Genomic DNA, 25673 nt, shown 5'->3' with positions numbered 1-25673 from the left:
TCCTTTTTCTAGTTCCTTGAGGTGTGAACTTAAATTGTTTATTTGAGATCTTCCTTGTTTCTTAATACAGGTTTTTATCACTATAAATTTCCTCTTAAAATTGTTTTTGCTGAATTACATAAGTTTTGGTATGCTGTGTTTCCATCTTTATTTGTATCAAGATATTTTTATTTCTTTTTCTATTTCTTTCACCCATTTGTTATTCAGAAACGGGTTGCTTAATTTCCACGTATTTGTGCATTTTCCAGCTTTCCTCCTGTTATTGATTTCTAGTTTCATACCACTGTGGTCGGAAAAGATAAACTGATGTGATTTCAATCTTCTTAAATTTGTTAAGACTTGTTTTGTAATCTAACAAATGATCTATCCTGGAGAATGTTCCATGTGCACTTGAGAAGAACGTGTATTCTGCTACTGGGGTTCAACGTTCTGTTTACGTCTGTTACAGTCCATTTGTTCTGAAGTGCCACTGAAGTCCAATATTTCCTTATGGATTTTTTGTCTGGAAAGTCTCTCCGTTATTGTAAGTGAAGTACTTAAGTCCCCTACTATTAGTGCACTGCGGTCTATTTCTGCCTGCAGAGCTGTTAATATTTGCTTAATATATGTAGTTGCTCTGATGTTGGGTACATGTATTTACAATTGCTATATCCTCTTGAAAAACTGGTATCTTTATCATTAGATAATGACCTTCATTGTCTCTTGTCATAGATTTTGACTTACAGCCATTTTGTCTGATATAAAAATAACTGTCCTGCTCTCTTGGTTTCCATCAGCCTGGAATATATGTTACCATCCTTCAGTTTCAGCATATGTATGCCATTAAAGTTGAAGTGAGTCTCTTGTAGACAGCATATAGTTTTGTCTTTTTTAAAAAATTCATACCACCATCTATATTTTGATTAGAGAATTTAATCCATTTACATTTAAAGTAGTTCTTGATAAGCAAGGACTTACTATTCCATCTTCTTGTTTTCTGACTGTTTTGTAATTCCTTTGTTCCTTTCTTCCTCTCTTTCCACCTTCCTCTGTGATTTGATCATTTTCCGGAATGGTACACTTTCTTTTATCTTTTATGTATAGGTATTTACTTTGTGATTACCATGAAGCTTACAATAAAAATATAGTTAAAACAGCCTATATACTTACTTTTACCAGTGAATTTTTTACTTTCTTGTGTTTTCATGAGGCAGGTACAGTGGTGATGAACTCCCTCAACTTTTGTTTGTTTGGGAAAGTATTTACTTCTCCTTCATTGCCAGTTAAAGGAGTATTCTTGGTCACCAGGGTTTTTCTTCAGCACTTGGAATATATCACTCCACTCTCTCCTGCCCCACAAGGTTTCTTCTGAGAAACCTGCTAAAAGCCTTTTTTCATATAAAACAAAGGTTTTCTTTTCCCTCCTGCTGCTTTCAAAATTCTGTCTTTGATTTTTATAGCTTTATTATAACATATCTTGGTAAAGCCTTCTTTAAGTTAAATCTATATGGGGACTTAAGATATTCATGTACCTGGACGTACATGATCTCTTCCTAAATTTGGGAATTTCTTAAAATAAGCTTTCTGCACTTTCTTTCTCTCTCCTCTCCTGGGACTCCCACAATGCAAATCTTACTTACTTGATGGAGCACCATAATTCACACAGGCTTTCTTTACTTTTTTCCATTCCTCTTTCTTTTTTCTTCTATGACTGGGTAATTTCAAATGACTCATCTTCAAGTTCACAGATTCTGTCTTCTGCTTGATCAAGTCTGCTGTTGATGCTCTCTACTGCATTTTTTTTTTTTTTTAATCTCATTCATTGTATTTCTTCAGCTCCAGAATTTCTGTTTTGGTCTTCTTATGATTTCTATTTCTCTGCTGAACTTCTCATTTTGTTTGTGTATTGTTTTCCTAATTTTGTTGTGTTGTCTACATGTGTTTTCTTGTAGCACACCAAGTTTCCTTAAAACAAGTTTGAATTCTATGACAATTCATAGATCTTCAATTCTTTGGGGTCAGTTACTAGAAAATTATTCTGTGCCTTTTGATGGTGTCATATTTCCTTGCTTTTTCATGTTTCTTGTAACCTTGTGTTAATATCTGTGTATCTGATGGAGCAGTCATCTCTTCTAGACCGTATAAACTGATTTTGGTGGGGAAGACCTTCACATGCCAGTGGGTGCAGGGACACTGGCTGGGTGGGGTATATTGATTCCAGGTACAGGGCAGGCCCAGCAGTGTAGTCTCCGTGCGGTTCCATCCAGCTGAGGTGAGCACTAGCAAAGATGGCAGGGGTCCTCAACTGCAGGTGGCTGCAGAGGCTGTTGGGATCTACAGTGGTAAAAGTTTCTGGACACCTCCTGATCTCTTTTTCTCCCATGGGGATTTTGTTGTTGAGGGGATACCTCTTGGCACTGGGTCCAGCTTGTGGGCACCCTCCTGGCAGTGGTAGCACTGGTGTTTGAGGTATAGGTGCCGATGGCACAGAGACAGAGCAGAGGTCTAGAGTGCGGGCACTCACAGGGCGATGAAGGCTCCAGGTTCTGGGGTGCTGGCTAGCGCACAATGGTGGTGGCTCCAGTGCCTCAGGTGCATAAGTGTGAAGCTACAATGGAGCTGGTATCGGAAGCATGGGTGCAACAGCAATAGCCAGGCTTCTGGGGTCTGGGGTATGCACAGGGTTGGGGGAGGCAGCTGGCAGTCCTGGTCCCAGGGCAGCAAGACAGCAGCTCCTTCCAGGGGAGGGGGAAATAAGGTGCAGCAGCATCTCCCTCCCAGGGCTGTTTCGTGGTGGTGATGGCTGTTGGTTACCTCGATGGTGAAAGCTCCCAATGGCCTCTGTGGAGTACACAACTGGGGCCCATGCCAGCTAACACTACAGGGTCCTCTGCTGTGAAAGCTGTGGGGAGCCCAGAGCTGTTATGGGGGCTGTTGAGGTCCTTAGTAGCAAAGGCTAATGGGGCCTCCATAGAGTAGGCCACTGGGGACCACAATGGCACAGGCAATGTGACTGATACAGATACCTCAGCCTTCTTTGTTCCTTGCCATCTCCTGACATCTCATCTAAGCTGATCTCCCACAATCCTTTCTGTGCAGTTATTCTCCGTTTTTGCTCCACTGTGTCCTTAATTGGACTCCTGAGCCATCCCACAGCTGCTTCCATTTATGGATTGATGTCCAGTTGTTTTTATGGGAGGATGAATGCTGATATCTCCTACTTTGCAATCTTGCTGACGTCACTCCTCCCCCATTATCTTCTGAGGGAGGGTCTATTTCAATCTGTTTTTTTAATCTGGGCAGAATTCTCCACTCCTCACATGAACCTTTGGTTCTTTTCCCTTTTTCTCAACAATTATCACCTCTTTTCCAACATTTGAGCAAGTCCACCATTCTCACTATCATAAACATGGTTCAGGTTTGACTATGTAGTATTCATCTCCTCCCTCATGCAGCAGCACTCTGAATTTCCTCTAGGGAACCACTGTCTAGGGATGTGCATGTAACTTGGTCACAGGTCAGCCTGTGCATTCCAGCCACCTGTCACATGACTGCTTTAGAGACAGATATTATTCCTAGTTCTGCATTGTGGAGTTAGGCCCAGAATGTCTGAATCCTTCTGAAAAGGGAGAACTCTCTTTCCTGACTATACTTGAATCTGGAAGTCTATACACTGAGCTGTGCCAGCAATCTTGCCACCACAAAGCATAAATGTGAGAAGGTTTTTAATTACTGACTCAACTTTTTAATGTTTATAGTACTTTTCAGATTTTCTGTTTCTTCTTATTAAGGGTGGTAAGTTATATTTCTCCAGGATAACATCCATACCAGTTTTCATATTTATTGGCATGGAGTTATACGAATGTACTCATCTTTTTCTTAATGTTTGTCAGATTGTAGCAATGTCCCTCTTTTTCATTCCTGATATTGATTGTGCCTTCTCTCTTTCCTGCAGTCAGTCTCACCAGGGGCTCACCAATGTTATTTGCCACTTCAAAGAACCAGCTTTAAGCTTTGTTGACACTCTATTGTATATTTATTTTATATTTCATTAATTCAGGTATTTATCTGTTTTATTTATTCCTTTTAATTGCATTAAATTTTCTCTTCTCTTTCTAACTCTTTACAGTGGATATACTTCGATTGTCGATTTTTAGCCTTGTTGCCTTTCTAGTATGGACATTTGAGGCAGCAAAGTTCCTGCAAAATATAGATTTAGCTGCAACCCACATGTTTTGATAAGCAATATTTTCATTTGCATGATTTTCATATCATTATAATTCAGCATATTTTCTCAATTTCCACTATAATTTCTTCTTTGCTTCATGAGATATTATAGATGTAATTCTTAACTGTCATATATGTGGAGACTTTAGGTATCTTCTTGTTTTCAAATTCTAGCTTACTGCCAACTGTAGTTAGAGAACATGCATTGAATGATTTTGATCCTTTTAAATTTGAGATTTGCTTTGTGTCCTGCATATGGCTAATTTTAAAATATTCTTTGTGGACTTGAAAAAATGTGCATTCTTCAGCTGTTGGGTGTCCTACATATAGAACAAGACTGCTAATTCTATTGCTGAAATCCTTTATATCCTTATTGGTTTTTGTCTTCCCATTCTAAAAGTTAAAACTCCCATGATGATTGTACATTATTCTATTTTTTCATTTAGTTGTGTTAATTTTTGCTTTATATATTTTGAGGCTGTGTTATTAAAAGACATGCAAATATAGAATTACTTGCTCTTCCTGGAAAGCTGAATCTTTCACCATTACTTTTTTGTCTTAAAGTCTATTTGTCTGATACAAAAAGATCTACTCTACGGGACTTCCGTGGTGGTCCAGTGGTTAAGACTCTGCACTTCCACTGCAAGGGGTACGGGTTCAATCTCTGGTCGGGGAACTAAGATCCCACATGCCACACAATGCCACCAAAAAAAAAAAGAGAGAGAAGAAAAAGAAAAAAAGATCTATTCTAGCTTTCTTTAGGTTAGTATTAGCATGCTCTTTACTCTTCACCTCTTGTAGTCTTACGCCTTAGTTTGTTATTGGTTTGTTCTCTTTCACATTTTGACAACCTTTGATATTTATTTCATTTACATTTAATTTAATTACTCATTTGTTGGGGTTAAAACTACCATCTTACTAATGACTTTCTATATTTTCATCATGTTCAATGTTGCTTTTTCTCTCCTTCTTTGCCTTTTGCTTTGTAAAAATTCTCCCCCATCCACCCATCCCCCATGAGTGTGAAAGTTATCTACTATTTTACAACTTTTACAAGGGTATTCTATAGACTACAATATACATTCTTGATTTGGACCCTCTTCCCCTACAGTGCAAGAACCCAGGAGCCCTATGAGTACAATTCCCTCCCCCTGATAAATATGCCCTTATTTTCATGTATTTTAACGCAACAAATATATTTCAAATCTCATAAGACATTATGTTTTTATACAGTTGACATACCTTTAGACCTGCCAATGTGTTTATAATTCCATTACTTTTATTCCTTCCTGTGTATCTGACCTTCCATCTGGGGTCACTGTTGTTTTGCCTAAAAATATCCCCCCTGGTATATCTTTGTTTGAAATATGCAGGTGATAAATCCCTTTAGTCTTCATTTCATATTATGTAGGATGATACCACCGGCTAGAGATTCAAGGTTTATGCTTATTTTCTTTAGCACTTTGAGGATAGCAGTATTCCTTGGTCTACTGGCAAACACTGTATCTAGTGAGATGGGAGCTGTCCAAATCAGTACCTGCTCTTTCCTCTAGCATCCTTTAAATTCTTTGGTCTGCCTTTGGTATTCAGTACTTTAACTATAATATATTTACGTGTAGTTTTTCTCTTTCTCAGAGTTTGGAGGGCTTCTTGAATTTGTGGCTTAATGCCTTTCAATTCTCTGCATTACCTCCTAAAACTTGATTTTGTCTCATTCTTCTACTTTCTGGGACTCCAATTATATATGTTTAACTATCTCATAGTAACCCCTATATTCCTTAGCTCCTCTTTTGTTTTTCATCAGTTTTGATATCATTATTCTACTTTAAGTATTTTCTTTTAAGTTACCTTTCAGTTTGCTAATTCTCTCTCCAGCAGTGTACAAACTATCCAGTGAGGTCTTAATCTTAACTACTGTAACTTTCAGCCCCAGAATTTCCATTTGAGTTTGTTTTTGAAGGGTGAATTTTTTGGTTTGGTTTTTTGGTATACTTTCCAACTCTCTGCCAAACGTTTCACTCTAGTCACTTATTTATTTTAACACTAAGTAAGCAGTTATCTGTCTGGTAACTCCACTATCTGGAGCCCCTGAGAGTTAAGCTTTCTTTGTTAACTGCTGCTTGGTTTTTAACCACTATGTTGAAGTATAATTGACATGCAATGAATTGTACATATTTATAATGTAGAGTTTGTAAGTATTGACACAGGCATATAAGCAAAACTTTCACCACCATCAATATAATGTATATGTCCATCATTCTCCAACTATTTCTTCATGAACCTTGTAATCTATACCTCCCTTCCTTTCCTACCACAACCTCATTCCCAGGCAACCACTCGTCTGTTTTCCATCCCTATAAATTAGTCTGCATTTTCTAGCCTTTTACATAAATGCAATCATGTAGCGTGCATTATTTTTTTGTTTGGCATCTTTCACTGGCGTATTCTGAGAATCACCCATACTATAATGAGTATCAGTTGTTCATTCCTTTTTATTGCAGAGTAGTGTTATACGGTATGGATAAATCACAATATGTTTTTCTGTTCATGTGAGCTATTGCTACGTTCCGGCTATTATAAATAAAGCTGCTATGAACATGCTGTGTAAGTGTTTGTATGGACATCTGCTTTCATTTCTCTTGGATACATACCAAGGAGCAGAATAACTAGATCCTATGGCACTTGTATGTTTATTTTTAAAAGACATTACCAAATTGTTTTCCAAGGTTCTCCAGCTGTTTTCCATTTTATACAGTGTATAAGAGTTTCAATTCCCCCACATCCTCAGCAACACTTGGTCTTTTAAATTTTAGCTATTTTAATAGGTGTGTAGTGGTATCCTCTTGCGCTTTTAATTTGCAGTTTCTTACTGAATAATTACCTTTTCATACACTTATTTGGCACCCACAAATCTTAGGTGAAGTGTCGGTTCAAATATTTTTGTTAGCTTGTTTATTTTCTTCTCACTGCATTTTGAGAGTTCCTCATATTATCTGGACACAAGTCCTTTATTACATATACGGTTAACAAATATTTTCACCTAGTCTCTGGTTTCTCTTTTCATTCCCTTGCTGTTTCTCAAAGAATAGACATTTTGAATTTGATTAATTTACCAATTTTTTTCTTTTGCAGATTATGCTTTGGTGCTATATCTAAGAAAACTCTATCTAACCCAAGGTCACACAAACATTCTCCTGTGTATCCTACTATAAGTTTCATTGTTTTCAGTTTTACATTTAGGTTTATATTCCATTTTGAGTTGATTTTTGTATATAGTGTTAAGTATGGATATTCATTTTTCACATATGAATGATCAACTGTCCTAAGACTGAAAAGATTGTCCTCTCTTCACTGAATGTCCTTTGCATGTTTATAAAAAATTAAGTGTCTCTATGTGTTTGGGTCTATTTCTGGACTCTATTTTATTCCATTCATCTATTTACCTGTATTTATACCAATGCCACACAGTCTTGATCACTATGGTTTTATAATAATTCCTGAAATCAGCTAGTGTTAGCATTCCAATCTACTTCTCTTATTTTCAAATTCCAATGGCTTTTGTATTTTCACAGGTTGGCTTTTCAATTGCTAGAAAAAAACTTCTGGGATTCTTGTGGCAGCTGCATAAAATTTATTGATTAACTGAGAAAGAATTAACTCTGTAACAATACTGTGTCTTCTGACCCATGAATAGGGTACTTCTTTAGGTCTTCTTTGGTTTCCACCCACATTGTTTTGTAGTTCTCACTGTACAGGTCTTACATATACCTTATCAGGTTTAACCCTATATAGTTCATATAGAGTTTGCTAAGGATGTTTGTAGCTGTTGAATTTTCTGAAATTCCTTTTCTGCATTTATTGAGATAATCTTATGAATTGTCTCTTTCCTAATTTATCTATATGGTAAATTACATTTCTTTCCTATATCCTATAGTTTTTTGGACATATGGAATACAGTTGTAGTAACTGTATTAATGTGCTTGCCTGCTAATTCTTACAACTGTGTCAGCTATGGGTTCATTAGAATGAGGAATTTTTCTCATATTGTCCTGCCTGGTAATTTTGATTGGATACCAGACAATGTAAAATTTGCCTTCTTGGGTGCTATATGAATTTGTATTCCTAGTAACATTCTTTGTTGTGGGATGCAGTTAAGCTACTGTGGCTTGATATTTTCAGATCCTGTTCTTAAGTCTAGGGCTAATTATTCTCCACAACTGAGGCAAGGCCCTTTTCAGTACTCTACCCAATGTCCCTTGAATTATAAGTCCTTCCAGCTAACTGGTAGGAACAGACATTCTGGTCCATATGAGCTTTAGTACCATTCCCTCTAATCCTTTGGGGTGCTTCATGTCCTGGCATTGGCTAGTTTCCTCACATACCTTACTCTGCAAAATAATCAAGGGGAATCCTCTGTCAATCCACAGACTTTTCTCTTTGTGCTGCTCTCTCCTCTCCAGAACTCTACCCAGCAAACTCTTGCCCTTGGGCTTTCTCAGACTCTCAGGTCAGTCTCCTCACCACAGGTAGTCTGCTGAGCTCTACCTGGGTCCCTCCCTCCATGCTCTGGGATGTGAAAACTTTCTCAGTGCAGTCAGCTGAAATGATCATAGAATTTTTTCAGGGATCAATGTCCTTCACTGCCTTATGTTCAAAGTCTTAAAAAACATTCTTTCATATATTTTGCATGCTTTTTTAGTTGTTTTGAGGGAAAATAAATCCAGTGCCTATTATCCATCTTGGCCTAAAGTAGAAGTCTGAGGGTCTCTTTTATTGTCTGTTGTTGCTGCTGCTTTCCTTTCATGCTATCTTGCCTCGTTATCAACATATATATTCAATATATATATATATATATATATATAGAGAGAGAGAGAGAGAGAGAGAGAGAGAATTGTTTTTCACTTTTTAAGTTATCATACAGTAAAATGGAGTTTTTCTTTAGGTGTAGAGTTCTGAGAACTTTAGCACCACATATCCATATAATTATTACCATAATCAATACAAAACAATTCAATCACCCCAAAACAATGTCATTGGTTTATCCCTTTATACTCACATTCTCCCCCTACCTCTGACTCCTTGCAAACACTGATCTGTTCTCTATCTATAGTTTTTTTGAGAACGTCATTATAAATGGGATTATACAGTATGTAGCCTTTTGAGACTGGCTTCTTTCACTCAGTAAGCCTTTGGGGTTCACTCATACTGTTGCATGTGTCAATAGTTGTTTCTTTTTCAAAGCACCATAGTTTGTTTTTCCATTCACCCACTGCAGGATATTTGGGTTGTTTCCAGTTTGGGCAATTAGGCAACTGAACTGCTATAACCACTTATATATGTGTTTACTGAACATGAGTTTTTATTTCTCCTGGATAAATACCGAGGATTGAAATTGTTGTCATATACTAAGTATATCTTTTATTTTTAAAATGTCCAACTATTTTCCAGAATAGCTATACCATTTTGCATTCCCACTAACATGAAAGATCCAGTTGCTCCATATCCACACCAAAACTTAGTATTGTTAGCTTAGCCATTCTCACAAATGCGTGGTGATCCTTCACTATGGCTTTTATTTGCATTTCCCTGGTAGTCAATGACATTAATTTTTTTAATGTGCCTAACTGCTATCCTTATGTTCTCTTTAAGGAAGTGTCTGTTCGAGTCCATAGTCCATTTTTTACTTGAGTTCTTTGTTTCCTTACTGATGAGTTTTGAGAATTCTTTATATATTTCAGGAACAAATACTATGCTGAATATGTAATTTGCAATTATTTTCTCCCAGTCTGCAGACTGTCTTTTCATTCTCTTAACAGTGGTTTTCACAGAGCAAAAGAGTTTTATTTTGATGATGTCTGATTTATCCATTTTCTTCTTTTATGGGTTATGCTTTTGGTGTTAGATCTAAGGACTCCCTGGCTCAGGTCACAAAAGTTTTTCTCCAATGTTTTTTTCTAAAAGTTACAGTTTTACATTTTATATTTGGATATACAATGAATTTTGAGTTAATTATTACACAAGATGTCAGGCATAGGTCAAGGTTCAATTATTGCATATGTATAAGCAACTAATCCAACACCATTTATTGAAAAGACTATCCTTTCTACATAGAATTGCTTTTGCATCTTTGTCAAAAAATCAAATGGCCGTATTTCTATGGATATATTTCTGGGCTTTCTATTCTTTTCCACTTATCTATGTGTCAATCCCTTTGCCAATACTGAGCTTTCTGGATTACTGTAACATTAAAATAAGCCTTAATACTGAGTAGTGTGATGCCTCCAACTTCATTCTTTTTCAAAACTGCTTTAGCTATTTAAATTACCTTTGTACTTCCATATAAATTTTAGAGTCAGACCGTCTATATCTGCAAAAATTATCCTGTTTGAATTTTTATTGGTATTGCATTAAATCTATATATCACTTTGGGAAGAACTGACATTTTTACTATGTTGAGTCTTCCAATCCATAAACATAGTATGTTTCTCCATTTATTTAGGTCATCTCTAATCCATTTCATCAATATTTTGTAGTTTTCACCATACAGATTCTGTATATGTTTTGTTAAACTTATAGCTATTATCCTTTTTTTCTTGAGCCACTGTAAATAGTATTCCTTCAAATTTTTAGTTTTTAATTGTTCACTGTCAGCATAGAAATATAGTTATTTTTGTTGTTGACTATATATCCTGTGATCTTGATAAACTCTCTTACTTGTTCTAAGAGTTGTTTGTTGTTAAGAATGCTTGTGACTTTTTCCAGATAAAATCATATTAGCTGCAGAGACAGTTTTATTTCTTCCTTTTCAATCCACATGCCTTTTATTTCTGTTTCTTGCCCATCTGGAATCTAAGATTTCTAGTGTCATGTTGAATAGGAATAGAGAGAGTGGACATCTATGCCTTGATCCCAATTTCAGGGAAAACACATTTAGCTTTTCACCCCTAAATATGATGCTAGGGCTTCCCTGGTTGAGAGTCTGCCTGCCGATGCAGGGGACACGGGTTCGTGCCCCGGTCCGGGAAGATCCCACATGCCACGGAGCAGCTAGGCCCGTGAGCCATGGCCGCTGAGCCTGTGCGTCCAGAGCCTGTGCTCCGCAACGGGAGAGGCCACAACAGTGAGAGGCCCGCATATGGCAAAAAAAACAAAATATATATATATATATGATGCTAGCTGTCAGTTTTCTGTAGATGCCCTTTATCAGGTTGAGGATGTTCCCTTTTATCGCTAGTTTGCTGAGCATTTTTATCATAAAGGGATGCTGTATTTTGTCAAATACTTTTTCTGTACCAACTGATATAATCATGTATCTTTCCCTTTGTAGGGAAAGGAAATTCCCATTGACATTATATGGTGAATTAATTGATTTTTGAATATTGCCTTCCCAGGATATACTCCACTTTGTTATGGCATATTACTTTTTTTTAATAAATTTCTAGATTTGACTTTTTGATATTTTATTGAGTTTTTTTTTCCCTTCTATATCCTTGAAAGATTAGCATCTGTCACTCTTTTTTTGTACTGCCTTTGTGTGGTTTTGATATAAAGGTGATGGTGGCTTCATAAAATTATTTGAGAAGTGTTCCTTCCTCTTCCATTTTCTGGATGAGACTGTATAGAATTGCTGTTATTTCTTTTATTAAATGTTTGACAGAATTCACCAGTGAAACTATCTGGGCCTAGAAAATTCCTTTGGGAGATTTTTCGATGCAAATTCAATCTTGTTAACAGGAGTATTCAGGTTATCTACTCCACCTTGGATGAGTTTTAGCGGTTTGTGGCTTTCAGAATTAGTCTGTTTCATCTAAGTTGTCAAATTTATGTGTGCAGGTTTGTTCATAGTATTCCATGACTAGTATCCTTTTATGCAGGATCTGTAGTGGTCTCCTTTTTTATTCCTGATATTGGTATTTTGTGTCTTTTTCTTTTGTCAGTCTTACAAGAAGTTAATCATTTTATTAATTCTTTTCAAAGAATCAGTTTTTGGTTTCATTGCTTTTATTATTGTTTTTGTCTCAAATTTCATTGATTTCTGCTCTTATCTTTATTTCCTTCCTTCTGCTTGCTTTGGATTTTGTTCTAGTTTTCCTAATTTCTCAAAATGAAAGCTTGGGATACTGATTTGAGATCTCTTTCTTCCTCTAACCATTTAGTGCTATACATTTCCCTTTAATTACTGTTTTAGCTGCATCCCACATATTTTAATATGTTGTATTCTCATTCTTGTTCATATCAAAATGTTTTCTGATTTTCCTTGAGACTTCTTCCCACAACAATACTGGTAAGAAAGGGCAAGCGCAGAGTCCTTTCAGCACACACCTGTGCAGCCCATGTGCCTCACCTGCACTGTGAAGGTAACTGGCAGGCCCAAGCCTAAGTGCCACCTTGACTTGGTTCATTTGGTGGAAAACTAGGACAGGGATACAGACAAGGACACAGCCCCACAGACTGCTCTGCATTTTGGGGCAACAGTGCAGGGTGAGGCCCTTGCACTTTGCTGGGCACACAGCACATGCTGGCAAAACATGAGCACAGGTAAAGCCAGGCTGAGGATAATGAGATGATGTGGAGCAATACACAGGAGGCACACCTAATTATCAAGGAGGAAGGTTTGAGGGGTTCTGGCTGCTCATACCTTGGCTGGTGTCTGGCTGCAGGGAGCTCAGAGGAAGTGGGGGTGAAGATTCGGGGGCCTCTGCTGCTGGATGCTCAGCCACTGGACAGACGATAAACCACCTCTTCCCAGTGTGAAGGACTAAGAGGCAGGGCAAAAACAGCTGGTGAGAGTGAGCAGGTTTCTCCCAAGGCTGGCGTGACCCCTCCCCACCAGCACCAGACCTGCCATATGGGGATTTGGGGAACTCCTCTCACACCAGTGGGGAGGATTTGCAACCCACTCAGGGGTTCCTCACTAGCAGAGGCTCTCACAAGTCCCCCCAGCACAGGCTTATGTCCCAGGACACCTGTGGTGCATCACTGAAGGGGTAATGCTGGCTGGGGGACCAGCAGACAGCAGTGAGTCCACACAATGCTCCATCCCAACCCAGGCCAGATATGGCTTCTCAGACAGGGCAGCTGTCCCCAGATGGGGGCACGCTCACCACACACTCCAGCAACCCGCCGTGTGGTGGCCAAAACCCCTTACAATATGCTCATTGTGGGGCTCTTATCAAATGCCTGCTAGAAAGGCAGAGAAGGGACAATGACAGATATGCCTCCTCCAAATGCACGTTTGATTGGCAGGTGTAGCCTTGAAAGGAGACATACCATTTTGCTGATACACCGGGGCATTCGCTTGGGGTTGGCGACTCTCCTGAAGGAGGTAAAGGATCAGAACTCAGCAGACTGCGTGGAACAAGAACTTCCTTCAGAGCACAGCACTGCCTCAAATCATCTGAGGGGCCTCAGGAGCTCGGACATTTCTAACTGAACTGAAGGCGCCCACCCTCCCAGCCACCTCACCCAACACTGCATGGCCTACAGGCTCCTCCAGCAGACGACATCATAGTGTTGTACTCACAGAGCCTGGAGATGGGGGATAAGCAGGCCCAGAGCCTCCTGGGACCTCTTACCCGGGACTTACCTCCCCAGAACCCAGGCCACAGGTGCTGAGGTGCGGCGGGCTCACCCCAGGGTCAGAGCCACGCTCCACATCCGTGTCCTCACTGAGCATGTCCTCTGCCTTGTCCATGATGTCCTTCATCTGCTCAATGAATGTCTCCCGCTCAGCCTGCAAGATGAAGTCGTGCTCTACCTGCAACAGCACATGCAACCCTGCTGGTGGAGATGTGCCTCAGGCCACTGGCCACACTGGGTCTTCACTGGTTGATTTGCTTGACTTCTACTCTGGACTAAGCCCAAGAGGGGAGACACAGCCAGGGAGCCCAGTTCCCAACATCAGGGCTGCACGGTTCAGCAAGAGAAGCCACAGCTTGAGAAGCAGGCCCTCCAGGTGATGGGCCAGTGCTGCCCACAGGAGGCAGCCACCTGCAGAGGCAGGAGGACAGGCAATATTCTCCTCAGTGGGGTTGGCAGGCATGCGCCCAAAGGACACAGGGAGACAGCCTCACAGTCCCAGGGGAAGGGCCACTGACTCATCTGACCAGGCAGGACACCTAGCCTCACCATGTAGGTAGCAATCTCGTCAGGTGCATCCCCATCCAGGTCGAACTTGAACGTCACCATCTTGTGGTTGTGTGTCTCCAGCTGGCACTCCACCATCTTGTCCCCCGTCTTGGACACCTACGGGACACTCAGGCAGTGAGACCAGGGAGGAGACCGTGCCTAGCCAGCCCTGTCTTGCCGGCCCGTTCTGCCTGGCTACTCACATTCAGGATGGTCAGCCGGGGCCGGCTGGCTCTCTCCTGGCGGGAGCGTGCACGCGTGGACCTGCGGTGATGTTTCCGAGCGACCTTGCCTTCCAGCTTCCCCCCACCAAATGCACCTTCACAGCTGTCACTCATCTCTCTTCCAGAAGTGACGTCAGAACCTCCGTAGCTACGCAAAAACCAAGAATGTTACAGCACCCAAGGGAAGGGCCTGCAAGCCTGCCTCACGTCGGAAACTTGGCTTTTCGGCAAACAGCCAGAAGCTTTACTGTCTGGGTGTGCTCACCTGCAAAACCTAGAGAGTCTAAAGCTGGCCATGCCCAGGAGAGAGATCCCTGACCCGCTGCCCCTTCTCCCCCTGTAACATCTGTCCTAGGCAGTGTTGGAGTCGTAGAGAACACATGGCCTTTCTGACTCAGGACCTAGGTCCTCTCAGCTCCTGGCCTGTGAATCAGGCTTATTCGGCTTACAGTAAATGTCAGGATTAAGACACAATCCTCCCCCGTGCCTCGGTTACCCCATCTGTTCAACAGCAAGGGGAACACGCCAACCAGATGGAGCTGTTGTAGGATTTGAGGAGAGTTTGCGGAACACCAAGTTTGGTGCTGGCATTACCAGAAGGGTGGGACACGTGGTCACTTCCTATAACCAGTTCCCTCCCCACATGCAACATTCTCCGTGCCTGAGGTGCTGGGAGACCCAGGATGTGGGCTGGACTCTGCCCTGCCCTCCAGGCCTCCCCACGGTCCCCAGACCTGCTGACTCTCTGTCTGCAGCCTCTCCCTTCTAGAAGGTCCTCAGCATTGCAGACCAGCACGAGGACCCAGAACACAACTGGGAGTATCTGACTACCAAATTTCAACAAGCACTGACAAAGACCCCAGAGGAGCTACCTGAAGTTCCACCACGTCAGACTTGGAAATGAGCGACATTGTTAGAAGCCCTGACACGTGAGGGCAAAGTGTGTCATTACCTCTCACAGCTCTGGGGGAGGCTTGGCTGCTTGTCCTGCGAGGCCTGCTCCTGAAATAAAACCACGGAAAGGAGGACAGGTCACATCCATTCCCCCGTGACACAGCCGCATCAGTCTGCGGTCTCCCCACCTCCACGGCCCAGCCCGCCACCCGCTCCCTTCTGACTGCAGCAAGCAAACCACGTAGGGTGGCAGGAGTGAGGGGTTTTACGTTAACGCTTGGAGCCAAGCAGATTTCTAAAAGCTGGGGCCACCCCCTTTCCAAACACGCTAACCCACTTTGATCATCCCCATGAGGGAGCACATGGCCCAGGCAGAATTGTCACAGGCCTTCCCATCGCCTCCAAAGAAAAGCACTCTGAATCCATGTGTAAAAATCACGGTCTCCAGCTGGATGTGTGATTAAAGAAAGTGTGACATCCAGGCACAGCAGAGGAAGATAAGAACAGCACCCATGGTGTCCCTGAGCACATGCTTCCACCTTCCCAAGGGCATCCCCGACTTCTAGGGCTGAGACCCAAGGTCACGGCACAGGAGGGCTGCCGTGGTGCTGGGATCAGGGTGACGGAATGGGGGCTGAGCCCCAAGGGGAGGGCCACACACCTCCGGGGCCAGCTCCACTGTCAGCTGAACGGCTGGGCAGGGACCAGTGACCCCAGGCCCGCTGGGCAGCGGCAGGTTAGCAGGTGGCGGTAGCGCAGTGGTCTGGACAGGCAAGCTCTGAGCAGCCGCCATCACTGTGGGGGCCAGGGAGCCGGGGAGCTGAGGCAGGAGCTCGGGGGCAGGAGGCGGCAGCACTTCTGGCAGAGGTGGGGAGAGAACGGCAGCAGGCGCGGGCACTGTGGGCACCTGGGTGGTGACGTCCGCGGCATATGGAGGCGGGTGGCCAAGCAGGATCTGGGGACAGAGGACAGGGATGCAAACTGGGGTGCGGGCCACTGCATTTCCTGAGGGTCCTGGACCAAAGCAGGCACTTCCACCATCCAGGCAGGTGAGCAGGAAATGCAGACATCCCTCTCCATCCACCCACACCCCACAGACAAATCCAGGAATGTTTGTATGCAGATTTAACGAAACAAATAAGAACAGACACTCTCGCGTCCCCATCTGTATAAAATCGAACCTAAAACTGCACTTCATCTCTGAACTTCTAGCTGAGTCAGGCTGAGAAGCTGTTAAGTATGGCATACACTTAGCACCTATCTGGGCTCCCTGCCACCATCCTACAGGGCCAGGCCACCACGCTACTCCATCCAAGACACCTGTCAGGTCAAAACCTGCATTCTGGGGCTTCCCCGGTGGCGCAGTGGTTGAGAGTCCACCTGCCGATGCAGGGGACACGGGTTCGTGCCCCGGTCCGGGAAGATCCCACATGCCGTGGAGCGGCTGGGCCCGTGAGCCATGGCCGCTGAGCCTGCGCGTCCGGAGCCTGTGCTCCGCAACGGGAGAGGCCACAACAGTGAGAGGCCCGCGTACCGCAAAAAACAAACAAACAAACAAACAAAAACCTGCATTCCCATCCCAGCCATGGCAAGAGGGACTGTGGACCTAGGCCTTCCACGGGGTGACTCAGGAGCTGGACCAGATTCCCTACTGTTCCCTCTTGAAAAGCTCTCATGGGGGAAGGCTAAGACAGGCAGAAGCCCCGGCCTGAAAGGACTCCAGTTCGGGGTTGAGGTTGGGAATGGGAATGACCCGCCACTGGGCCTGCTGGTATGAGACCAATAAGACACGTGGTATGGGAGGTAAGATGCGAAAGCCACAGCCTAGCCGAGGAGCCCTCTCTCCTGGAAAGACACCCCAGCTGGTGCATTCAGGGGAGTCTCCTCCCTCAGCACAGGTAAGCCTCTGGGCGGCCAGACAAGCTCATCAGTAAACTCCAGACCCTCTGCCAGCAGGACCACAGAGAGGCCACCAGGCCTGGCCAGTGACCTCTAAGCACCCAGCACCTTCTCCAGCCACTGGCCGAGCCAACAACCCAGTGCCAACAGTGTGCCAGGCCAGCACGTGGCGTAAGGCACAGGCCCAGCAATGACACCACAGACCCCCAGGCCTCCACTCGGCCCTTGGCTTTCCCCAAATGGCCCTGACACGAGTCAGTGTTACTCCAAGTTAACAGACCAGGGAGGTGCCTGCTCAGTCAAGGCACTGGACTGATGCACCTCCTCACACTGGTTTTCAAACAAACACCAGCCTATTGGTCAATGAAAATCATCCCTTCCTTCTCCGAGTACAAATCCCTTCTAGAAATCAGGGAGAAACATCCAGGAGAATCTGTGCATACTTACGACTTAGTGCCTTACTCTAGAATGGATTCAGTACAAAATGAGCTAGGGGGACACCTGGCCCCTTAGCACACTTTCAGGATGAATCTTCATGACAAAATCAAAAGGGCAGGAGCCTGAGCTCAAACGGCAAAGGACACGCCCAACAGGCACAAAGCTGTTGAGGCTTAGAGCCAGGGTGGGGCCCGGTGGGAGGGTGGCCAGGTGGGAGGGCGTCCAGGTTAAGAGGCCCTGAGGTGGGAGGGCTCCCAAGTAAGAGGCTCCCTAGGTGGGGGAATGCCCAGGTGAGAGCCTCCCCAAGGTGAGAGCCCCACGCCAGCTCCTCTCCTCATATGAGGGTGGATATGGAGCTCCAAAACACGCATGGGCTGCGCAGGTGTGTGGAGCCACGGGGAGGTCCACCGAGCCAGCAGGGTACGTGTCCCTGTATCCCTTCACTGTCAGCCCAACAAGCTGCCCATGGTCCCCACCTGATTCTGAGACATCATCCTTGTCTGCCATGACTGCCTTGGAACCAGTAACCCATGTACACCCAGCACTGCCCAGTCCACAACCAACAGACCCCATCAGAACCCCATCTGCCTCATTTCCCAGTTGCTGAGATGGGGGTTACCCGCCTACTTTACTTTGACAGGCAACAAGGCAGGCAGTGTGAGCCTCTCCAGCGCCCATGGAGCGGCTGACACGGCTGCCCCAAGACCGCCAACCCTATCCAGGTGAAGGCAGGTGCCACAATGCCCAGTGGCCAGGGGCCAGGAGCCCCCCACCGCAAGCAGCTGTTACTGACACTTGGGAAGGAACCAAGAGTGGAGCTTCTAGCCACCCCGATCCCCAAGGCTCCTAACACGTGCTGGGAAGCGAGAGGGGGCAGCAGACACCCCCCATGCTGGGCGAGACGCTGCAGCCATGGGACCGAGCTGCCTGCTTGTCCACTCCCACTCTGCTACCGGGGTCCAGGTGCTGAGAAGCAGCAGAGGTCCATGACCCCCTCGTGTGCTAAGCGGTCTCCCAGTGCCTAGAGGGGGGGCCCCTGGCCAGCAGGTGGGTTACCTGACTTCCAGCACTGGCGGCCGGAGCAGGCTGCTCGGCAAGGCGGGCAACACTTGGCTTGTGGGGTTGTGGCAGCATGGGGGGTGCCGGGTGGGGAGGGGCAGCCCGCACAGTCTGCGCTGCATGGATGGGAGAAGGCGGGGCGTCACTGGGCACCATCTGCGGAAAGGCCGCCGGGTACACGGGCTGGGCAGGGAGCTGGGCCACGGTGGGGTGCATGGGCAGGGCGGCCACACCCTGCGGAGCCACAGCCAGCGGAGGGATGCCAGTAGCAGTGGCCGCCACATTTGGCATGATGGACTGGCACGGCACGGCCAGGGGTGCCCCAGCAGGGTGGGGCGGCTTGACTGTCTGCAGAGGCAAGGCCGGTGACGTGGGCAGGGGAGCAGTGGTGGCACTGAGTGGGAGGCTTGGCAAGATGACAGCCGGAGAGAAATACTGAGAGGGGGGAGGCACGGCGGGCCCACTGGTGGCTGGCAGGTCAGGAAGGGCTGCAGGGAGGCTGTCGACTGTGGCCAGTGGAGCGATGGGGGGGACAACAGGAAGTGGAGGCATCTGAAAGAGAACAAGCATATCAGCCCTACCAAGACTTGGCCGTGCCTGCAGCACATCTGCACTGGGTGAGAGGGTCCACATCACGCACAGTTTCTGCCCCTAACACACTTCTGTGTAGCTTCTACGGAAGGGAACAAAAACAAAGCCAATTTAAATGGAACCAAGCGTATGACACCATCAAACAGAAGGAAAGGCAGGAGGCCGCAGAAGGGTGTGGGGTGCAGACATGACCTTCAAGACAGCCCCGCCTTCAGCACCACCTCAAAGGGGCTCAGGCTGGGCCACTCTGAGGCTACTGCTAGGTGACTGCAAGGACATCAGGGGTTATAACAGTGACCCTCAGATTCACAGCTTTGGCATGTTCTCATTCAGAAAGACCAGGACTGCCAGAGCTACCGGACTGGCCCCAAACCTCTGAAATTACTTTGCCCGATTCCCTCCAATCTGTATAAATTCACACTGAGACCAAATTCTTCAACAGGTTATCTCAAGAAAAGCGTATCTTCCAGCCCCTCCTTGCTGGCCGAATGCCCCTGTGCCATGCATCCTGGGAGAGAGCAGCATCTCACAACAGCAGAGCTCTGGAGCCTTCAGTGTCTGCTCTTCCAGCCTGGAGACATCTCGTGGATTTAGCACTTCAAACATTTCAGCAGATTCTCTGACAGTTCTCTCTAAAATAAAGCTTTTCCTGTTGCGGGCACATGAGCATTGCATAATATGTGCCTTTGTGTAATTATAAGACAGCGAAAATATGCAAACTGACCTCTGTGTATTTGAAAAGCAACTAAATGCCCGAACACCGGGAGCAAGGTGGTGGGTTAACTAGATGCTGAAAGTGACTCCAGTGCAGGAGTAACGAGGACAAGGCTGGTGACAGGCAACTGCTGACATGAAAGAACCTTCTGGGTGGCGCCTATAAACCGCAGGAACACTCACATCCTCCCCCATGAAGCAGCACTTCCCATCCTAGCTCTGCCAACACACTGTAATGGGATCCATGAAATGAAAGCCGTCCCGTGATCAAGGTTCACGGGAAACATGCATGACCGCTGACAGCATTAGCCTGAGTGAGAGCACCCAAGCATCAACCACGTGCTATCAAGTGATACTGGCCACGTGATGCTCCCCCGAAGACGGGCATCAGAAGTCACTTCTACAGTCAAGTCTTCTTTGTAGTTGGCAAGCTGCTCAGCTGTCCCCTGGACTCCCAAGAATCCATGGTCAGCACAGCCTCGAGTAGCTCCGTGGAGGACAGTGACTATAGCTATGTGCTCATAGCCCCATCCTGGCTTCTCTGGTCTGACTCTGGACTAAACCTTTCCCCATCCTAGATGCATCTGGGGCAGAAGTCAAAGGCAGGAGAGCACAGGAGCAGCCCAGCCACCCTGGCATCAGGGAGTGTTTCTCTCTTGAGGGACCCGTGTGCCCTGAGGACAAGGAACAGCCAACTAGACTGGGAGAGAAGGTGAGGCTGTAAGGCAGGGGACAGAGAGGTACCTGTGGAGGGACTTGAGCAAGTGGCTGCAGGGGCGCCGGAGGCATCTGGAGGGGCTTCAGCTGAGCAGGGGCCACCACCTGGGAGGTTGGAGCCAGGTATGGAGGCAGGTTGGGGGGTACCGGCTGGAGAGGGCCCACAGGCTGTGGGGCCAGGACCTGTGGCAGGGGTACCGGCTGGGTCACGTGAGGAGGCTAGAAAGAGAGAGGGGCTTCTCTTAGACCAGTGCCCTCCTGAGATACACCTATGTACTTAGACACAACAGAAAAAATCAACTCACACACATGCACACATACGCATACCCACACACATGTTCAAACATCCAGGCTGGAGCCCGGGACACACAGATCTGGGAGGACCACTGTGTGCAATGGGGGCCTTCTGAGTGCTGCGGAACCCTGAACTCCACAGACACCAGAGACCCACCCCCACTCCCATCTACACCCTGGGCCCTGGGGAACTGCAGAGAAGGCGTATAGGGGGCCTGGACCTGCCAGGAGGCTCACAGACACTGGGCTCAGGCCAGCCAATACAGACGGGCAGGGCCTGGGGAGACCAAGACACCCATGGTACCCATAAAGAGGGGCAGCCGGCACTCACCTGGTGGGCGGGGGGTGTGGGCTGAACTGGGCCCGTCGGCACAGGGGCACTGGGCGGCGGCAGCCCAGGGGCGAAGCTCATGGCCGGCTCTGGGAAAGGCTGCTGTGGGAGCAGAGGGCGGGCGGGGGGCGGGATGGAGGCCCCCGACAGGCCAGGCTGCAAAAAGCACCCAGAGCCACACTCAGGAGCTGTCCTAAGGAGCCCTGCCAAGCACACACTCACCGTCTTCAGAGACCCATCTCTCACGCCCCGTGCCTGCCGTCCTGCCAGGGACACTTTCCTAGGAACATGACGCAGCAGAAGCAGGGTGTGGAGGTCCCTAAACCAAGAACAGCCATACCTCCCAACCAGGGAATGTCCTAGAACTTCAGCTCCACAGAATATCATGCTGTGAGAAAAGATCATTAAAAGAGATTTGTGGAACCTTGGAAGACGCTTGTTAGGACATTAAATGAGGGAAAGATAAAAAGGCATACGTGTCTTGTTTATAGGACTATATAAAATGGGTACGTGTGGATATATTCACAAACAGAATACGGAAACGTGGGAATAAAACGTGGGACAGAGCTGGAGAGAGGGGTGCCCTGAAAAGCTGCGAGTCTCCCATGATTCACCCATCAGGAAAGCAACAAGGCCACAGACGTGAGCCCTCACTGCCAAGCACAGCATAGACATGGACTAGGAAAGAGTCAGAAATCTGAGTATGGGATGTTTGATGCTATGAAGAACAGCTGCTAACTTGTTCACTTTTAGGTGCAATAATGGTACTGGGTTTTGTTTTCAGAGTCTTGATCCTGAAGAGATATAGACTGAAATATCTTGGGGCAAAACATCTTTCTGTCTAGGATTTACTTCAAAATACTGTGGATGCGAGAAGCAGGTGAGAGCTATGGAAAAAAACCCAGAGATGACTTCTGAAGCTGAGAGCACATGGACATCAGCAAGTTCTCTCACTTGTTTTCTAGATGAAACACGTGACCATAATTTCCAAAACCATTATCACTCACTTCACCTTCGGCAGTAAATGCTTTACGAAAAGCAGCATGGGGTAGAATGGAACCTCTCCTTTGCATTCAGCTGAAGCCACAGGGCGGAATGAGTCACCTGTGCACATGTTCCTAGAGCCGCAATCCCTAGCCCAGCGGGAGTCAGGAGCTCAGGCAGCCTGGAGGCCTCAAGAGGAGCGGCTTGTACTCCTGACTCCACCATCTGTGCCACTTCTTCCCTGGGTCCCAGGGGCAAATCACCATGGCAGCCCTCCCCAGGAGCCCTCAGTGCACCCTGGGGAACCCTTCTGTCCAAGGTGCTTTTGCATAAATAGGCAAAAAGATGGGAGAGAACACTCCAGCCAATTTTGGGTGCATCCTGGCCAGGCCCTCGACCTACCTGTGCACAGGCATCCCAGCCTGTGGGCCAAAACTAGGACAGGGGCAGTGCTGCAGGGACCCGGGTGGAGAGCACACTGTGTGGCCAGGGAAAGTATGACCCTGCCCTAGAGGGGATGAGGGCCGGTGGAAGGTTCTGGCTCAGCCCTAGCATGGGTGACCTAAAGCCAAGAACCACTGCTCTGAGAAGCAGGTGGCCTTCTCATAAATGAACTCTTCCTGCTCTAAAATCGTATTTCACTTAATTTTGTGAAATGAGGCAAACTGCAAGTGCAAACTGCAAATGAATACTGGGCTCCAGTCAGCAGAGGCAAATGCTTCGACTGCTTTTCCAAAGGGACTTTCTGAGCCTGAGCAGTCAGGAGGGGAGGGAAGAGAGACAGAGGTGTCCAGAAAGGCTGGGGCCCGGCACTCAGCAGCCCCAAAAGGCAGCCACAGTGTGAGAGTGCGTGATCGAAAGCACACGTGAGAGTGTGTTGGGAGCCACTGTAACGCGAGGCAGGAGATGCTCTTCGGGCAGGGGCGCTGGCCCTGACCACTTCTGGGCCTGAGGGGCATCTAAATCTCTCTCTGGACCCCTCTCCACAGCCTGGCTCAAGGGCATCTTCCCTGGGACTGACCATTTGGGACTGGGAAGCAAGCAACTGTTTTGCTTTCTTTAACATTAAAAAAAATCAAAATAGGGCTTCCCTGGTGGCGCAGTGGTTGAGAGTCCGCCTGCCGATGCAGGGGACACGGGGTCGTGCCCCGGTGCGGGAAGATCCCACATGCCGCGGAGCAGCTAGGCCCGTGAGCCATGGCCGCTGAGCCTGCGTATCCGGAGCCTGTGCTCCGCAACGGAAGAGGCCACAACAGTGAGAGTCCCGCGTACCGCAAAAAAAAAAAAAAAAAAAAAAAAAAATCAAAATAAAAAACCAAATGCTAAATGTGATCCCCTCATCTAGCAATTTCCATCTCATCTAACAAATTACTCCACAGGCATAAATAAGCATGAGGCCCTTTCAATCCTACTTCTCAAACATCACTGAAAACGCTTCCCGTGATTTGGTCGTTTCCATACCTCTAAACTTTTAATGGCTGCATAATATGTGGTGGAGAAATGCCAGGAGATACGTAACACTCCCTCAGTGAAACTAGACACTGAGACAAAATCAAAGGTTTCATTACTATAAATGATGCTTTTCTGTTACCTCTGCAACAGTCAGAAGTAACTTTTCAGGCCCAGCGTCAGTCACAGGGCGGGACCTTGCCAGGTTTATCACAGCTTTGCAAGCACTGGGTGTCACTGGGCTCTGTTTCCAGTATTTTCTCATCTGGCGGGTCTTTCAGGGTACACCATAGGCTGCTCCAGCCTGCAGCCCTGCAGTTACTGGCAAGGATGGACCTCCCACGGGCCTGCTTTTGCATGGCTGGGAACTGACAACAGGCCAGCACCGACTGGATGGACCATCACAGACTCTAGTCCATGTGGACAGGAACTCTGGCCAGAAGGGGTGGGCTGACTCACCACGGCAGGCTGCTGGTAGGCCCCCAGTGAGGGCAGGCTATGTGGCAGGACAGGCCCATCACTCACGCTCACAGAGGGGCTGCACACACACTGGGCGGGGGGCTGCACTCCATCTGCCAGCGAGCCCAGCACAACGCTCTGCTGGCTGCTCTGCGAGTCCGAATACACCGTGGAGCCCTGGCCACTGTCAAACGTGCTGTCCGCTGGGGAAGGAGCACAAAAGCACAGCTCAAAGCGGGCACCCCCAAACATCACCCCACAGCACTCCAGCAAGCCTCAGGGAACGCACACGTGGGACAGCTTGTCCTTGTGTTTTCTTCTGTAAAACAAAGACTTGGTTACATTTCCAGATCACATACATGATAAATGTGTGTCATTTTAAAAAGTCAACTAAAGAACGGTACAGGGGGCTGTAACTGTACCACCCAGAAATGGCCCTGGCAGCCTGCCCACACACTGCCTGACATCTGTTGGTGCTCACCATGGGCCACCAGGGATCCCAGGTGGGTACCTTGCACCATCCTCTGTAGGCAGGACGACTTCCACCGGCTTACAGATAGGGACCTCATCTGGCACCTGACCTGGCCTTGAAAGTGGGCACTTTCAGCTCTTCAAAGGCACCAGATGGAATGTCCAAGTTAGGAAAAGCTACAGTCATGCAGAGGAAAAAATTACCACCTGAGTTTTATAGTGGGGGAGGGAGGTCTCAGGACCCTGACCACCTCCACTCACCACAGCAAAGAGCCTGCAGTAGGAAGACCTGGGTCCAAATCTAGCCCCTCACTTCACAGGCCCAGGTGTAACGTGGTTGGAAAATGGGGCGGACAAGGTGCCTGCCCCACAGAGAGGCCATAAAAGGGGGACCCAGAGATTCCACGGCCCAAGGCAGCCCCCCAAGAGGCCAGTCTCACCCAAGGTCAGCCCAGATTGGCCATCAAACCCAGCCTGGGTGGACGGAGCTGCCTGCACATGGGGGCTCAGACAAGACTGCCAGGGCCCACAGGCTGGCCTCACCGAGCCTGGGAAGACACCTGGGAAGACAGGGCGCCTGCATGCTCATGCCAGGCAAGAGTGAAATGCAAAAACCTGTTTGAAGTGGCACTTTTGTTTTACCGCCTCCAGATTCCAAAGGCTACATAAATATTAGGATTTGTCACCTACGAACACCAGGCTATTTCTATGGGGTGCCTTTCAGTGTTGGCATCGTGTCCATTTGTAATTTAAACAAATAAAGTAAAAGAAGACTCTTGTTGGCTTTGCAACAGAATAATTTTTCCCAAGAGCTG

At 46.6% G+C, this 25673-nt stretch overlaps 1 protein-coding gene across 7 annotated transcripts in view; it reads right to left on the bottom strand.

The window, feature by feature from the left end:
- Positions 1-25673, bottom strand: part of WNK2 (WNK lysine deficient protein kinase 2) — a 158524-nt gene that overhangs the window by 72658 nt on the left and 60193 nt on the right. For 5 of the 7 annotated variants that reach the window (XM_081236994.1, XM_081236988.1, XM_081236991.1 and 2 more), the window contains exons 9-19: positions 24388-24590; positions 21496-21651; positions 20898-21089; positions 18846-19400; positions 16114-16407; positions 15511-15560; positions 14538-14706; positions 14335-14451; positions 13793-13963; positions 13477-13522; positions 12845-12964 (exon numbers count right to left, since the gene is read on the bottom strand). In XM_081236994.1, the coding sequence (XP_081093120.1) occupies positions 12845-12964; positions 13477-13522; positions 13793-13963; positions 14335-14451; positions 14538-14706; positions 15511-15560; positions 16114-16407; positions 18846-19400; positions 20898-21089; positions 21496-21651; positions 24388-24590 (2073 nt within the window). The remainder of the gene's footprint in view (positions 1-12844; positions 12965-13476; positions 13523-13792; positions 13964-14334; positions 14452-14537; positions 14707-15510; positions 15561-16113; positions 16408-18845; positions 19401-20897; positions 21090-21495; positions 21652-24387; positions 24591-25673) is intronic. The other 2 variants (XM_081236990.1, XM_081236993.1) reach the window with 2 other exon arrangements.

Source organism: Mesoplodon bidens (assembly GCF_964165515.1).
Source record: "Mesoplodon bidens genome assembly, chromosome: 6".
Lineage (NCBI taxonomy): Eukaryota > Metazoa > Chordata > Mammalia > Artiodactyla > Ziphiidae > Mesoplodon > Mesoplodon bidens.
Note: the sequence above shows the minus strand (reverse complement) of the source record. Positions and strands in the feature narration are given on the sequence as shown.